This window comes from Hyaena hyaena, unplaced genomic scaffold (genome assembly GCF_003009895.1).
Source record: "Hyaena hyaena isolate Hyena2069 unplaced genomic scaffold, ASM300989v1 scaffold_217, whole genome shotgun sequence".
Lineage (NCBI taxonomy): Eukaryota > Metazoa > Chordata > Mammalia > Carnivora > Hyaenidae > Hyaena > Hyaena hyaena.
The window spans coordinates 902,734-919,254 of NW_024080849.1; the positions used below are offsets into that span (position 1 = coordinate 902,734).

At 44.5% G+C, this 16,521-nt stretch overlaps 1 protein-coding gene across 1 annotated transcript in view; it reads right to left on the bottom strand.

Annotated features, from left to right (window-relative positions):
* Positions 1-16,521, bottom strand: part of CD101 (CD101 molecule) — a 34,957-nt gene extending 18,436 nt beyond the window's left edge. The window contains exons 1-4 of the mRNA XM_039242724.1: positions 16,372-16,521; positions 7,755-8,135; positions 6,034-6,450; positions 1,505-1,891 (exon numbers count right to left, since the gene is read on the bottom strand). Coding sequence (XP_039098655.1) covers positions 1,505-1,891; positions 6,034-6,450; positions 7,755-8,135; positions 16,372-16,414 — 1,228 coding nt within the window. The 5' untranslated portion in view covers positions 16,415-16,521. The remainder of the gene's footprint in view (positions 1-1,504; positions 1,892-6,033; positions 6,451-7,754; positions 8,136-16,371) is intronic.

A 16,521-nucleotide genomic window follows, 5' to 3' on the forward strand; every position in this document is an offset into this window, starting at 1 on the left:
AGAAGTAATAAACTTATCAAGTGTGTGCAAGTTACAGAGTCACAGTGGTAGCAAGTACCCCTTCTGTTTAAAATATTCATAGAATAAGACTCTGCTCACACTTGGGTTTGATTTTCAAAACTGCTCAATGGGACCCTTAATACATTCGCTGACAATTCTTTTCTGTTGCTGTGTATTAGGCACCGTTTGGATTCCAGCCTCTGCAAAGCACTGTTTTTAGCTCTGGAAGACCACCCTACTGATGGGCTTATGATCTGGGCACCCCGTGGCACAAATTCCCACACGCGGAATTGAAGACAGGTTTACAGTCATGTTTTGGCAGAACTGAGATGCATGAAACAGAGACCCATCTCTGTGTCAATATGTAAACCCGCCCACATAGTTTTCCCTGAATCCTAGAAAGTTAGACCAAATGTTTAGCATGAAAACTAACACCTACACGTTTCCTGGCTTGCCACTCTAGGCCAAAGCTTGTGATCTTCATCGTGAGCAAATGGGGTGACAGTGAAGAGCATGAAAGGGAAACATATCTATCTCTGGAGATGCCTCCGATGAGCCAGTGAAACAAGGTGTCTCTGTTTTTTGTTGGGTTTTGTTTCGTGCTCTTGGGAAATTGGTCTTTCTAGACTTGGACTATAACACCCAGCCCAGAGCATCCTAATATTACTTGTAGATCTGTCTGTTTTCTCTTTGCACAAAAAGCACCAATGGCTCCAACAGGTTTCGGGTCCCCCGACCTTCCTCAACTAAACAAGAACTAAGAGGCCTTCCACTTTGATGCCTACAGGTGCTCAGACCGGTTTGGATGGGCACATCACCTTACAGCAAAATGCAGGAAACGGCATCTGCCTGCTATCATTTACCTCTTCATTTCTTATTCTGAGTCATGCTCTGATGCAGAATTAAGACAGACTGTCATTCTCGGTATCAGGTTAAGATAACAGAGGACTGACCAAAGGCACCTGAAAGATGTTCAGGCGGTGGGGGGAAAATGTACCTGTTTATTCCCCAGGAAGGACGCAAAGGGTCATATTTTTCCTTCTCTCTCTCTCTCTCTCTCTCTCTTTCACACACACACACACACACACATACACACACACACACACCCCAAAAGAAGACAGAGAGTTTCATTAATATAGACATTCTCTGCTTGCAGAAAAGCCCAAGGTACCAACATTAGGACTAATAGCAAACAGAATTAAAGAATCTAAGACAGCAAGAAGGGACTTCCAGACAATCTACCCGTGTGCCATTATTTTCTACGTGAGGAAGTGGAGATTTCGAGAAGTCAAGCGCTGTGTCTGTGGTCACAGCCCATTTAATGGCCCAGGAGTAAGACCTAGGTCTTCAGCTAGTTTGGTTGCCTTTCTTTCACTCCACCTCAAAGTGATCTGACTGACACACCCAAATAGCAGAAGTCCACAGCGTCCGTGGAGTCATCCTGACCTCACAAAGGAGGGACACCGAGGGCAGCCCCGTCACGTGTGGCCCTGATTTCACGTACCTGCTGGGTTCCTCAGATGCACACAGCTGTCTGGTGACTGCTTTCTCTGAAGCACGTGCCAGGAGCCCGTCTGAGTTCTCACCACCTCCTCCACGGCACAGCTGTAGGTGCCTTCATCCTCGGGGCCCACAGAGAAGATCTTGAGACAGAAAGCCTTGGGGTTTAACTTTGAGACCTGGAGCTGTCCTTGACTGGCTCTCTCTCTGTAGTCTCTCTTCAGGTCCAGAACACCACGGGCATCGATGTGGGCCACCTCGTTACCATTGAAGAGCCAAACACCCTGAAGCTGTGGGTCCCGGCCACTGCCTACTACCAGGCAGACCAGTTCTAAGGGGTTCCCTGGGGTAACCATGCTCTGGGCGGTAATGTTGACTTGAAAATCTAGCACTAGGAAACAAAAGCAAAGCAGATATTTAGAGAAGCCACAGCATCTGTCCTTTCAATAGTAGAGAGCGATGATACCTCCTGTAAGGATAGCACAAGGATTGAATTACATGTGGGAGTTTAGCTCAGAGTAGCAGGTCAGCCAAAGAAATGCCTAGAATCAAAAGTTCCCTGGACTATCCCTTAAATCATTCGGAAAGAATAGCATATGTAGCTTTCTGAATGTAATCTTATTCGGCAAAACGTATGCATAGAAGTATAATGTATACAGTAACGTATCCTTTTTTAAATAAAAAACATAAAATATCTTATGGTATGTTGAATTCCTTTTTGCCTTTTTTTTTTTTTTTTTTTTGGCTGACATTATCCAGTGGAATTTTCCTAAGTTAAAGCACATATAATGTATGACTAGTCCACAGTTAACATAATTCCTAACGATGAAAAGCTGAAAGTTTTCCCTCCAAGACTGGGAAAAGGCAAAGATGCCCACTCTCACCACTTCTATCCAACAGAGTACTGGAAGCCTTAGCCAGAGAAATTAGGAAAAAAAAATAAAGGAAAAATGAAGTAAAAAAAATGAAGTAAAATCATGTTTGCAGATGACGTGGTCTTATATATAGAAACCCCAAAAGACTCCACCCAAAAACTGGTAAAACTGGTGATTTCAGTAAAGTTGTAGGATATAAAATCAACATACAAAAAAAACCAATCAGTTGCACTTCTTTGCACTAACCACAAAGTACAGCGAAACCTTGGATCCCAAGTAACTTGTTCTGTGGCTGTTCCGCAAGATGAGCAAATGTTACTAATACATTTTAACTTGATAAACAAGCGATGCCATGCAATACGGGTAGGATGTGACATCGAACATCACATGATCACAAATGGGCCAATGGTTCCCACACACACACACGCTGTGGGATTATGGGTGATCGCCTCCCATGCTCAGATGTTTGGTCTCACGCCGTAGTGTTTGGCAGAAATCGGTGATTTTTCAGAACGTTGGAAAGTGCCCATAACTGGCCCTAGTGTATTTTTTGTCACTTCAAAGCATCTATGGACAGTCCTTTGCTTTTCCAGACAAGAGTGAGCTTAGGAATGCTTTGCTTCATGCTAGGTCAGGCTGCCTTCAGATGGAGACCCTTTCCTCTGCTGCCTTAGTGCCAGTGACATTAAACACAGTGTATGACAAGAGTTTATTAATCTGTATTCTAGTCGACATCTGTTAGTGATAGTGAAAGTTGTCCTTCACAATAACCCTCCTCTCTCGTCTCTCTTACACCAGCCCTGAAGATTTTCAAAGGTAAGTGCAGGTTAGCTTATTTATTTTTCTTTACATTTTGTGTTTCTTTATTATTTTATATTAATTATAGTATCGTAGTCATTTTTATGTGAATATTTTTGGGTTGTGGAACGGATCATCTGAGTTTCCATTATTTTTTATGAGGAAATTTGCTTTGATATACAAGCATTTGATATACAAGCTTTGGATTACCAGCATGTTTCTGGAATGATTTATGCTCAAAAACCAAGGTTTTACTGTATTGGAAAAAGACATTAAGAAAACAATCTCTACAGATGGACAATAGACACATAAAAGATATTCAAAATCACTCATCACCAGGGAAGTTAAAATCCAAAGCACCATGAGATATTAGTTCATCCCTGTTGGAATGGCTATTATCAAAGGGCCAAGAAATAATGTGTTGGAGAAGATGTGGTGACTTCTTTCACATTGGTGTTAGGAATATAAATCGGTGCAGCCAATACTGAAAACAGATTTCTCAAAAAATTAAAACTAGAATTACCTCAGGATCCAGGTATTCCACTTCTGGGTATTTATTTAAAGAATACAAAAATGCCAAGAATATGTATGTAGTCTATGTTCACTGCAGCTTTATTAATAGTCAAGATATGGAAACAACCTAAGTGTCCATCAACAGATGAGTGGATAAAGAAATCTGGTACACACACACTCACACACTCACACACACACACACACACACACACACACACACACACAGAGGAATACTACTTAATCATAAAAAAGAAGGAAATCTTGCCCTTCCCAACAACATGGATGGACCCTGAGGGTATTATTCTAAGTGAAATAAATCAGGCAGAGAAAGACAAATACCATATGATTTCACTTACGTGGACTCTAAAATCCAAAACAAATGAACAAACAAAACAAAAATGAGCTCACACTACAGAGAAGAGATCTGTGGCTGCCAGAGAGGAAGGGATTGGGGAGGGGGCAAAATGAGTGAAGGGGCTCAATTGTATGGTGACGGATTATAACTAGACTTACGGTGGTGAATCCTTGTAGTGTAAACAAACATTGAATTCTGATTTGCACACCTGCAACTTACATAATGTTATACACTAATTTTATCTCAATTAAAAAAAATTATTTTGCAATAGTGTCAAAAAGAAGAAAATACTTAGGAATAAATTTAGCTAAGGAGGTGAAAGACATGCACTGAACACTATAAAATATGGATAAAAGAAATTAAAGAAGACGCAAATAAATGGAGAGATATCTCGTGATCATGGGTTGGAGGAATTAATAACAAGTATTGGTGAGGATGTGGAGACAAAGAAATGTAGCACTGGTGGGAATATAACATTATGGAAACGGTGTGGAGGTGCCTCAAAAATTAAAAATAGAACTACCGTATAATTCAGCGATCCCACTTCTGGGTAAGATATCCAAAGGAAATGAAATCAGTATCTCAAAGAGAGATCTGCATTCCCGTGTTTATGATTCATGATAACAAAGATATGGAGTCAACCTAAGTGCCCAATGATGGACACATGAATGAAGAAAATGTGGTACAGATACACACTGAAATATGCAGCCATGAGAGAAAAGGAAGTCCTGTCATTTTCAACAACGTGCATCACCCTGGAGGACACTGGGGCCAGAGAGAAGGATAAATACAGGAACTCACTACTATGTGGCATCTAATACTGCTAAACTCATAAAAGCAGAGACTAGAATGGTGGTTGCCAGGATCTGGGGGAGGGGATGGAAGAGGGAGATTTTGATCAAAGCGACAAAGTTTCCATTATGCAGGCTAAGTTCTATAGATCGAATGTATAGCATTGTGTCTACAGTAGTAACGCGGTGTTGCATACTTGGAATTTGCTGAGAGCAAAGATCTTAAGTGTTCTCCCCGTACACATGTGCACACACCCCCCAACACACAGGCTACACACAAAAAGTAACTATGTGAGATGATGGATATGTTAATTAGCTTGACTGTGGCCATTGTTTCAAAATGCATGTCTATCAAAACATCATGCACATCTTGGATGTATTCGATGTTTGTCAACATAAAGACTGTTTTATATAAAAAATTGTTCTTAAAGAGAGAGAAATGACACCCCCATAATGTGCCCCCATAGAACTCAGTGAGTGTAACTTGGACACTTAAGGTCAACAGGACAATTTTTTTAATAAAATAGAATAACACTTTGCCTAAAAAGAGAAGAAACTTCCAATGATCCGCCAGTGGATCCCTGCTTTCACAACCTCTTCTTATTGGACCGTAGCCCATGTAGAGAAACCAGGAATCACAGCTGAGGCTTCCTGCTTGCTTTGATGAGAATGCCAATGGATCATGAAGAGGAATGCCATCCCATGTAGGAAATGGGGTTCAGTGGAAGGAAAGCCTGGCCAGGACTGAGATAAGCCTCCATATTGGAGACCGAGGCTACTCTGGGGCCTGGGTGTGTGTGATGTGGGAGCACAACTCCACTTACCAGTAGTTAGCCTGTTTGAGGTTCAGCATTCTTGTTTTAAAAATAGGGAGTGGCCTACTTGCCCCAGGGGGTAAGGACTAAGTTAAAGTGTAGATAAAGTGCTTACACAGAGCTTGGCAAGAATGGTAACAGAACCATTTCCGTGCACGATTTGTGGAATCTAACCATTCGACAGATCTTACCCCATAGAAAACCTGCTGTGGATTGACCCCAAACCAAATGTCCTTCTTCTTATTTATGCTTCCCAGATGCCCCAAATTTTATTCAAACTTTCTAAATTTTTTTTAGATACAACAAGAGATTCGAAAAATGACAAAAAGATGTCCCATAAATACCCGCCACCAACATATTAATGAATTTCCTGAGAAGATCATTACCTGACGCTTGGATCCTCAGAGTTGTTCGATCCGTCTGCTTTCTCGTAATTAAAGTCCAGGTTTCGTCTGGGTCCTGAATCCATTCGGTTGCCTCGCAGAACAGCTGGCCTTGATCCGAGGGCTGGAGGCTCCTTATGGCCAACCGGAAGGTAGCGACACCGAGTTTGTGGAGCTGTACCTCACCAGCTGCAAACCTCTTGGTAAAAGAGGGCCCAGGGATCAATGTAAAATCTTTGGAGAGGGAGATAATCTCAGTAGCTTGCCTTCCTTCTCCATCTTGGGTCAGGTACCAGGTGACAGAGAGGTGGGTATGCTGAGCTGTCGCTTTGGATGCTTCACAGGTAAGTTCTAATGCTTCACCTTCCTTCTTACTGAGAGTCTGGGGACTCATAGTGGCAGACAGGGTATCTGGAATAACTGGAAAGAAAGGAATGATGACAACTGACTGGCCCAGGAGCCCATCAGACAAGCCTCCTTAGATGAAGATGGCGCCCTGACCCACCATCTGTAAAGCACACACTTTGAGTTGTTTTCCACCAGCCATATGCTTTCCCTATTGCCAAGGGGAACATTGGCATCTGTATACATAGTCTATGGAACTTGGCAAAATTAATGGCTCGGTAATGTATTGACCCTGACTTTACATTTTTAGCGTAGGCTGTGACCAATTTAGCTACTCAGACACGGAGTGTTTAAAAGGGAAGAGCGCTGGGAGCTAGGAGACCTACATTCTCATCCTAAATCTGTCCCTATTTGGCGACAGGAATTGGAGCAAGCCGCTTCACTTCTTTACGCCTTACTTAACCTGCTTCTTTGTAAAGTTCTGAAACGATCTCTTATAATCTATCCCCCGGAGCCAAAATGCAACCTTACCACAGTGTGGATAACCATCTTACTCACCTATCACTGTGTTCTTCCTCAAGGGAAATCACACAGCCTACGCTTATGTGAAAGTAACACTTAGATTCAGTCAACAAAGACTGAATGAGCAACTACCCGGTGCCAGTCACTGTGCTGGGGGCCGAGATAGCTGTGGTCATGGAGTTCAGGGTGAGGTAGGGCTCATACAAGGAGCCAAATACCACAAAACATGGGTGAATGTTAACAACAGTGATGTGAATAGAGCATCAGGAGGGAACAAAGATGGGGGTACTCCCTGAGACAGGACAGATTTCACAGAAGAGCGAATACCTCAGCTGGGTCCACAAGTATATGTAGGAGTTGGCTGGACCGAAAGAGGGACGCTAAGATATTCCAGGCAAAGGGGCAAAGCGGTCATTGCAAGGACCATGAACCTCTCTTTATACGTAAACATGCAAGAGGAGAGTACTTTGGGAATCATGATTTCCAAGTTGATGACTTACCACCGATCATGTTAACAGCAGCTCTCTTACCAAGTTAATGCTCTGTCTCCAAGGAGAGACAGGGCCTGGGGAGATCCCTCACTGCTCTGTCTGATCAGCCTAGCTGTGGACAAGGCCTTCGGAGACTAGACACTATCTCAATCTTCATGGCAAGGTTGACTGGAGAGATGAATTGAGGGTTTTAGAGAACACGGGATGTTGCTCTTGACTAATCTGCAACATGTCCAGAGGGCCATGAGGGCCCTCTTACCAAAGGGCTTGACCCAACGTGAAGCCACGTAACACTGCAAGGCATCGTGATGGTGGGGGTCTGGCTTCTCGGGGGGACCGCCAGGCCCAGGAGGGCGAAGAGCTTACCAATGAGTCTAGTCTTCGCGCTGTAACTGCCGTAGTATTTTTTATCAGTGTTCGGTGTGTGACACTCGTACTCGCCAGAATCCTTCAGCTGGACCTTTGCGATGTGCAACAGGACTGAGTTGCCTCGGATCCTCTCCACGTAGATTCCCCCGCTTCGTACCTGCTGCGCGTACAGCGCGTAAGTGAAGGTGGCATCCAAGGTGCTGATGATCTGGATTTCCTGGGTCGGGGCTGTCGGCAGGTAAACGGACCACTGGAAATGTTGCTTTGAAGGTCCCTGGTGGCCGATCACATTGCAGGCAATGCTGACAGAGTAGCCTTCAGCCCGAAACAACGGTCCTTTCTGGACAGTTACTTCTCTCTGGCCAATGCTGAGCTTAGCTTGCAAGGAGGAGGAGGAAAGGAGAATAAAAATAGATCAGTGCTCTGGTCCCCCGTGTGCCACCTTATGCAGCTCCCTGTATTAAAGTTCTAGTAAATGAGATCGCAGGTTATTAGCTATAATCAACTCTGTTCAACACCTCCTTCAGGCTGATAGCAGGGGAAGGGCTGGATGAGTTCATTTTGGTTTTTTTTATAACTTTAACTTCCAGAGTAATTCCAAGTCTCTTAAAAAAGGCGGGGGGGGGGCAGGTCGGGGCACCTGGGTGCCTCAGTCGGTTAAGCATCAGACTTTGGCTCAGGTCATGATCTCACAGGTTGTGGGTTCGAGCCCCGCGTTGGGCTCTGTGCTGACAGCTCAGAGCCTGGAGCCTGCTTCAGATTCTGTCTCCCTCTCTCTGACCCCCCCCTGCTCACGCTCTCTCTCTCTCTCTCAGAAATAAATTAAAAACATTTAAAAAAAAAGGGGGGGGGTCAGCATCACCCATGTTATAACTGGTAATGCCTGGTGTCCAGCATTATCCAAGGCTTTTTGGAAAGCAAATACGATGCATGATAATTCACCTTTTACATTCTTTTATGGGAAGATTCAGCCAATACTTCCTCCAGACTTTAATTCCTGGGTGCCTGTCAGGCTGTGATCACAGCCACTGCTGGAGAGACAGAGTTGAGGGCACCGCCCACACTCCCCTCGGTGCCCAGCTTGCTTTGTCTTGCTATTTGGTTAGAACTATTTGTAGCTCATGGACAGGTCTAATGCAGGACTAGCTAAAATTAGCATCTGAAGAGGCAGCAGCACTTCCTTTCTATACGGTGGAGGGTATTTTTGTTTTGTTTTGGCCGCTGCAGACTTTTTTTTTTAATGTTTATTTTTTGAGAAAGAGAGAGAGTGAGAGCGAGAGAGAAATTGAGTGCAAGGAGGGGAAGGGCAGAGAGAGGGAGACGCAGATCTGAAGCAGGCTCCAGGCTCTGAGCTATCAGCACAGAGCCCAATGCAGGGCTTGAACCTACAAAACATGAGATCGTGAGATTGCGGCCTGAGCCAAAGTTGGACGCTCAACTGACTGAGTTCCCCAGGGGCCCTCACTGCAGCCTTATTGCAAAGCTTCATAAAAGATGGCCCATCCAGTCCACCAGGATCTGGGATCAAATTCACGTCAGTTCTCTTCCGAGAAGTTTTCAGTTGGGACTACTAAGGAATGCTTACTGTCGAAACGCATCTCAAGCATTCGGTCTAAACTACAAAATATTATCAAATGGCAGCATTTTCTTTGACATGCACATTTTCAAAATCCAGATGTGGCAGAAATTAAAATGTATGGGTTTATGGAGCGTGTTAATATTAAAGGTTAGTCTGTGTTACACAAAGAACGAAGAGCTAAAGACAGAGGTGCCAAAGGGTGAGCTCGATCTTTTCCTGGAGCCCAGCGGAAGGGAAGATGAGGGGGGAAAGATGTCAGAGGAGTCTAATGGGCAGCAATTGCTGGGATTGTGGAATGAACAGAATCAAGTTCGTAGGAAGGTAGGGAAGAAGCAGAGCATCTGCTGAAGTTTGCAAATATACAGGCAATAAAGGAAACTGGAGTGAAAGAAAGAGAGGGAAAATGGCCCTACAGAAACCAATGGAAGACTGAGAATAGGAATTCTGGAATGGAAACAACTCTGACAGAAAGGGACCTATGAAAAACAGGGAGAAAGGGCAAGTGGTCATCTGATGTAGTCCACTAAAAATCACAGACTGACTGCTTACTGCAAAACTGGAAAACAGAAGGGCCTCCAACCAACCACACACATTTCCCTACTAATTAAAATACACCAATTTATTCATAAATCCCAGTTAATGTGGTATATTTATATTATGCTCTTTTTCTAATAGATAATGAGGAATGGAAGTTAGAACATAAATACAGGAAAAATAGAACTTACTACTTACTAAAATGTGACTCAACAGAGACCATCGGAAGCATTTTTGGCAATGTCAGCCGGACTTGGGCAAATATCTTAGAGAAATGTGTGCCCCGTGCACTAGGCTACCTGTGTAAGAGTACTCACAGCAGCACTGTTCCTTTTGGCCCCAATCCTGACACCACCCACATGGGCTTCAATGGTAGAATGACAAACTGTGGTACATCCATAAAATGGAATATTACACAGAAGTGAAAGTGGATGGATTGTGACTGGTTGTAACATGGATGACTGTGTTTAATGAACAATGCCAATACTTGAGAATCTGACTATCTACAGAGAGATTTCAGTCTTTATAAACGTTGACAAACAGGCAAAACCACACTATCACGTTTAACAAATGGAAAAATAATGCATAAAGCCACTTAGAAAGGAAGAAAAGCTGGGAAGGGGTTGTCACGAAGTCAGGACAGTGATGGTGTGTGCGAGGGGTTATAACCTGGATGAGGGCTTCTAGCAATGTTGTATTTCATGACCTGGATAGCAATGATGTGGGTTTTACCCTTTACTTATTTGTTAATCTGCATGTTTATGTTTTGTTAACTTTTCTTATGTGTTAGAGTTCCACAATAAAAATAGTTTTAGAAGGACGGTTTCTGGGGTGCTTGGATGGTTCAGTGATTTGGGCGTCCGGCCCTATATTTCGGCTCAGGTCATAATGTAGATGTCATGGGGTTGAGCCCTGTGTTGGGCTCTGTGCTGAGTGTGAAGCCTGCTTGGGATTCTCTCTCTCGCCCTCTGCCCCTCCCCTTCTCGTTCCCTCTCTCAAAAAAAGAATGTTTTTAGAAGTATGGTTTCTGAGTTACCGCTAACCTGTTTCTAACACAGCATGTGACCACAATATTATTTTGGTGGCTAGGCAACCCTTTCTCAACATTTTCCAGGACTTTTCAGAGACGGATGCCACATCTGAGATATTTTATTGCAAAAATGAGCACTCAGCTTTCTATTGCTTTCTTTGCCAATCCAATAAATATTTGTTCAACAACAGATAGTGTTCCTGATACTTCAGGAACTAAGAAATGAAGATGAGATTGGGATAGTCTTTTAATTTGTGACTTTATAAGTCAGGTAGGATGGTGGTCATCTCTCTGTGACAGGGAGATGATAAAACTGTTCTGAGGAACAGTTGAAGGAAGGAGAGAAGTAGGGAAGGTTTATGGAAGAGAGATAGTATGAGAACTGGAATTTGGAGAATCGGCAAGATTAGGATAATTTAGGAGGGAGACTCCATGACAAAATTGTATGAGTAGGAATCAGAAGATCTGTTTAGGAATTAGGGAGTGATAAACTGGATTAGGGGAAGGGTTACACGAAGACTAATAGAAGGAGGTAAGGCTGGATAGGAATTGGGGGCCCAAAGCATGAAAGGCTTGCCTATCATGTCTAGAAGTTTGAACTTGACTGATTAGGTGCTGGGAATCCACTGGAAGTGTTGGAAAGGTCTTAGGAAAATTAGTCTGACAGCTGTGGTGGGATGAGGGAAGTTAGAAATAAACATTAGGAAATTATGGTAGCCCGGGAGAGAAGTAATGACAGCAAATGGAAAGAAAGGGACTATAATTTAGAAGCCACTGTGGAGATAAAATCCAGAGAGGTTTTTAGCATCTTGGATGCTTGGAGGTAGAAGGGGTGGATGGAGATGAAAGGCAGTAAGAAATAAAAAATGATGGCAGGCTTTGTGAGGCTGAGAGAATAATGGTCCTGCTAATAGAAATAAGGGTATTAAGGGTATCAGGAAGAGACTGTTGTGTGTTCAAGGCTGAGGGAGAAGATAATGCCTTTAATTTTGAAAATAATAAATTTGAACACCATAAAGTAAAAGGAAGGATATCCAGCAAGCATTTGGAAATAATAATTAAATATATATTTGTACATTATTATTATTATTATTATTTTAGAGAGAGAGAGCGTGCAAGGGGGGAAGAGGGGCAGAGGAAGAGAGAATCCTAAGCAGGCTGTATGCTCAGCACACAGCCTGATTCAGGGCTTGATTCCACGACCCTGGGATCATGACCTGAGCTGAAATCAAGAATCAGAGGCTTGGGGTGCCTTGGTTAAGTGTCCAACCCTTGATTTTGGCTCAGGTCATGATCTCACGGTCTTGGGACTGAGCCCACGTCAGGCTCCATGTCGACAGTGCAGAGCCTGCTTGGGATTTCTCCTGCCCTATCTCTCCCCCTTCTCTCTCTCTCTCTCTCTCTCTCTCTCAAGATAAATAAGCTTAGAAAAAAAGAGTCAGAGATTCAACTGACCAAGCCACCCAGGCACCCCTGTATATTGGTATTTAAAGTCTACCCAACTCTTTGAAAATACTGGTAATTTAATCCTTTCAAGAACTCTGCGATATCCCATTTAGCAATGTCAAGCTCGTGAATGGTTGAACCCGGACGCAAGCCTAGATTTGCAAATGGCAAAGCCCTGGCTGTCTCCATTGCTTCTCGCTGCTTCTTGTGAATGTCTGTGCATAACCACTGAGGGTTATGGGCCACAGTGCAGATTAGGTGGGTGACAGCGCTGGGCAGTGATAGGGAATCCCAGGAGGCTGAAGAGAGATTACTAGAGGGTGTCTCTAGCTAAGGGATAAGATGAGGAACACAGCCACAGAAGGAAGAGTCAGCCGGGGGGGGGGGGGGGGGGGGGGGGGGGGGGATGGGAGAGCAGCCAGGACATGGTAGCTTGGAAACCAAAGAAAAACATTACAGGAAAGAGCTTGTCTGCTCCTTGAACACTGCTGGGAGGGGAAGGCCCCTATAGGCAGGGGGCAGTCCTTTTAGTTTGATGGGGAAGATATCAGTGGAAATCTTTATAAAAGTGGTTTCAACAGAGCAGAAGCAGAGGATTTCAAGGGTACGAAAGGACTGCAGGAGGGGGAAGCAGAAGAATAGGGTGGCAGCTGGAAAGAGTAGCTGCGAGCGGAGGAGCAGGGAGGGATGGCTGGACAGTGTTAAGGGCAGAGGAGCTGCGGGGGTGGGGGGACGGATGACGCCAGAGAGGGTGACGAGTGGAGGAGGGTCCTCGTAGAGGCATGAGGTCAAGAACGTGAGAGGGAAGGTACTGCTTTCTCAGAAGTGAAGCGACGGTGTGGAAGTTCCATGGGTATTTTTTATGTGGAAAGGAATGGGTGACAGAGGTCAGGAAAAGAGTGGTTGACAGAGATCAGGAAAGGAATGGTCGACAGAGGTCAACTCGAATGGCTGCGTGTTGGGGCGATGTGCTGAAGCATCTTCTAGCATCTTCTGTAGAGCTATTCTCTGGGGGATGTGTTGTTCATCTCTCTCCTTCTCCTAAGGGGTAAACTACTTCAGAGGACTGTTCCGTTGCTTTCTCTCCTAATCAGAGGGTTAGAAATCTCTTCATGGCAGCTCAGACTCTCATTGCCTCCATGGGCACACATCTGGGCTCTGACATACTCCCCCGGGGCCACACTTTTGAACCACAAAGGATTCTCCAATACTGGCTTTCTTTGAAAATATCCCGATGACTGCCAAATTTACCACTACAGTATTACTGAAATGGAAGCTGTCAGGTTGACTCATATAAAATGGCCCATAACTGACCATTTTGGATACACGAAACCAGCCACTTCAAGTGGTTCCACTTCACACAAAACCTACCAGGAGGATGTCAAGTACCTCAGGCAACTCTTGCTTTCTTTACACATATAAAACCCTACACGCTTGGAGGCTGAGAGAACTTCCAACCAAAAAGTTTTTCCTCTGCACACAGTCTTGGTAGGATAAAAAAAAAAAAATTGGCCTCTCCACACACCTTAGTGGTTTTTATATGTAGGGCCATTGGTGAGGGGGGGGGGTGTGGATCAGGCAGCAAAGCTGCGCCCAAGAGCTCATTTACCCATGACATTCACCTTCTCTAGTACCACGTTCTGACAGAACTGATGGGTCTTTATGCTGATTAAAAAAATTAACTTGAACAAAGTATACATTTGCTAAACAAGGAAACTGGTCAGTTGATCAGCATTGAATTTCCTTCATGATTCACCATTTTCCCTCCACACGTGTAAGGACAAAGAGCAGGCTTCCAAAGTTCTTTCGAGTTACTTCCTGATTTATGTGTTCTCACATAAAAACTGCGGTTCGGTACAAAATTAGTGCTGTAGAGTGAGTCTGAATTTAGAAGAAAAAATACAGGGGTGCCTGGGTGGCTCTGTTGGTTAAGGGTCATGATCTCACACTTAGGGAGCTTGAACCCTGCATCTGGGTCCCTGTATTTGAGTCCTCTGTCTCCCTCTCTCTCTGCCTCTTCCTCACTCTCTCTCTCAAAAATAATAAAATAAATGTTAGAATTAACGAAGGAGTTGGGGCGCCTGGGTGGCTCAGTCGGTTGAGCGTCTGACTTCAGCTCAGGTCATGATCTCATGGTTCTTGAGTTCAAGCCTCGCTTTGGGCTCTATGCTGACAGCTCAGAGCCTGGAGCCTGTTTTGGATTCTGTGTCTCCCTCTCTCTCTGCCCCTCCCCTGCTTGTGTTCTGTCTCTTTCTCTCTCAAAAAAAAAAAAAAAAAATTAAAAAAAGTTTTTTAATTAAAAAATAAATAAAAAGAGATAGTAAACATATATATCATATATATTTATAACTGTTTATGTGAGTTAAGGAGATGCTTCTCCTTTTTGAACTTGCTTACTACCTGCCTTCACCCAGGACTTCCAGCCTGCTCACCAGAAAAAAAAAAAAAAGCGTGTGAAAGAGAGTCGCAACGTCTGACTTGTTGCACAATGTACACTCTGTTTTCCCCGATACACAAGCCAAACACACAGACCAAATACACAAAGCACATCCACTTAAGAATCACACTCAGGAAAAAAAAAAAAAAAAACCCACCAAGAATCATACTGACCAGGGCACATAGGAATGTACCAGCAGCAAAGGTCCCATCCATCTCCCCACCATCAATGCTTCCCACGCCAGTCTGCTGGGTGCCCATCCCCCGGCAACCCACTGGTCCTTGTGACTCACTCATCCTCCAGGCCACCGGTCTCCCATCAGGCCCCAGATCGGAGCCTTACCTTACACAATCCAACATCCGCTGAGACATGAGCCCGGTTCAATTCCAGCCAGCGTTCAAGAAGCACCCATCGTGCTGAATGCTCTAGCCTCTCCCTGCTTCAGTCACGGCACTGGCCGCACTGATTCGAGGTGCAAGGAGTTCCCCTACTGTCACTCGAGTCACTAACAGTCTAGTCTCTACAGCAGGACTTACTAACCTGGGTCCACACACAGAGTCACAGGGTCCACAGATTCTAGTGAAACCAACCAGCCAGCCCTACATCTTTATCTACATGAGTCTTATGAGAATTCAGCATTTCCTTTGGTCATGAATGTAGACAGCAGACCATAGATATTTCCGCATCACATTACAGTTACTGCAGATATCTTGAGATATGATTCATACTCATTACTACTCTGAAATTCGGTGGTTAGCAGACCACCTCTCGATCCTGTTAGGGAATCCAGAAAGAAGCAAATACATCACTATGTCACTCTTTAAAGATGACTGCATTTCAAGATGGCTGATTTCCCCCATAATCCTTTGCATTTCATTTTAGTTATTTAAAAAATGATGCGAAGGTGGGGTCTCTAGGCTTCACCGAGTGCTAAAGGTACCTGCCGCTGGCTCTGAAATGATTTCATTCCCAACCCAGGCCACAGTTCTCCAGTCCGCCTCCACATGTCCCCTCCCTCCACCCCGTTCTATGTTTAAATGCTCCAGGGCCAGCTAAGGCCCCTCCCTATGCCCTTTAGCAGAGTCCAGTGAATCTTCTTGGCCCCTTCTTGGTCCCTTCTCAGTCCCACAGGTGACATCCAGAACCTTCTTTTAGTGTAACCTAAAACTACTAAGTGCTCCAATACCTTTTCCTTCCATCCAGCTGCATCCCCAAGGCACACACATCTGACAAACCTTAAGGTCACCTCTCAGTCTGAGGAGCTGGGCCCTCACTCTCTCCAGGATGGGTCATCCAGGAAGATAAGGTAAAGGAAGGACCAGCAAAATGGCAAATCTGGCCACACAGACAAATGTGAAGAACAGCAGGACCAGGTCCACGGGACTCAACCAAGCACTGCGCCTCCCTGGAACTCGAGGACGCCGAGGTAAACCAAGAACCTGTTATCAGTCATCAAAAGCTACTGCCTACGCCAGAGGTGCGTGGCACAGTTTTTCCTGTAAGTACCAAAGTGTCCTGCTCCCCACCCGCCAGCCTCCTGTTGACTAGCTCCTGTGAAAACAGAGACATGCACAATGATGACACTTACTCAGAAGGAGAAAGAGAGATGCCACGTGTAGGATGTGTGCCATTTGGGCCAGTATAGACTTCTCCTGGCGGTGTCACTGAAGTTGCTCAGACACCCAGTGACAAATGCTGCACTCTCACTACAAAAGTAAAGAGGAAGCAATAGCGTGGT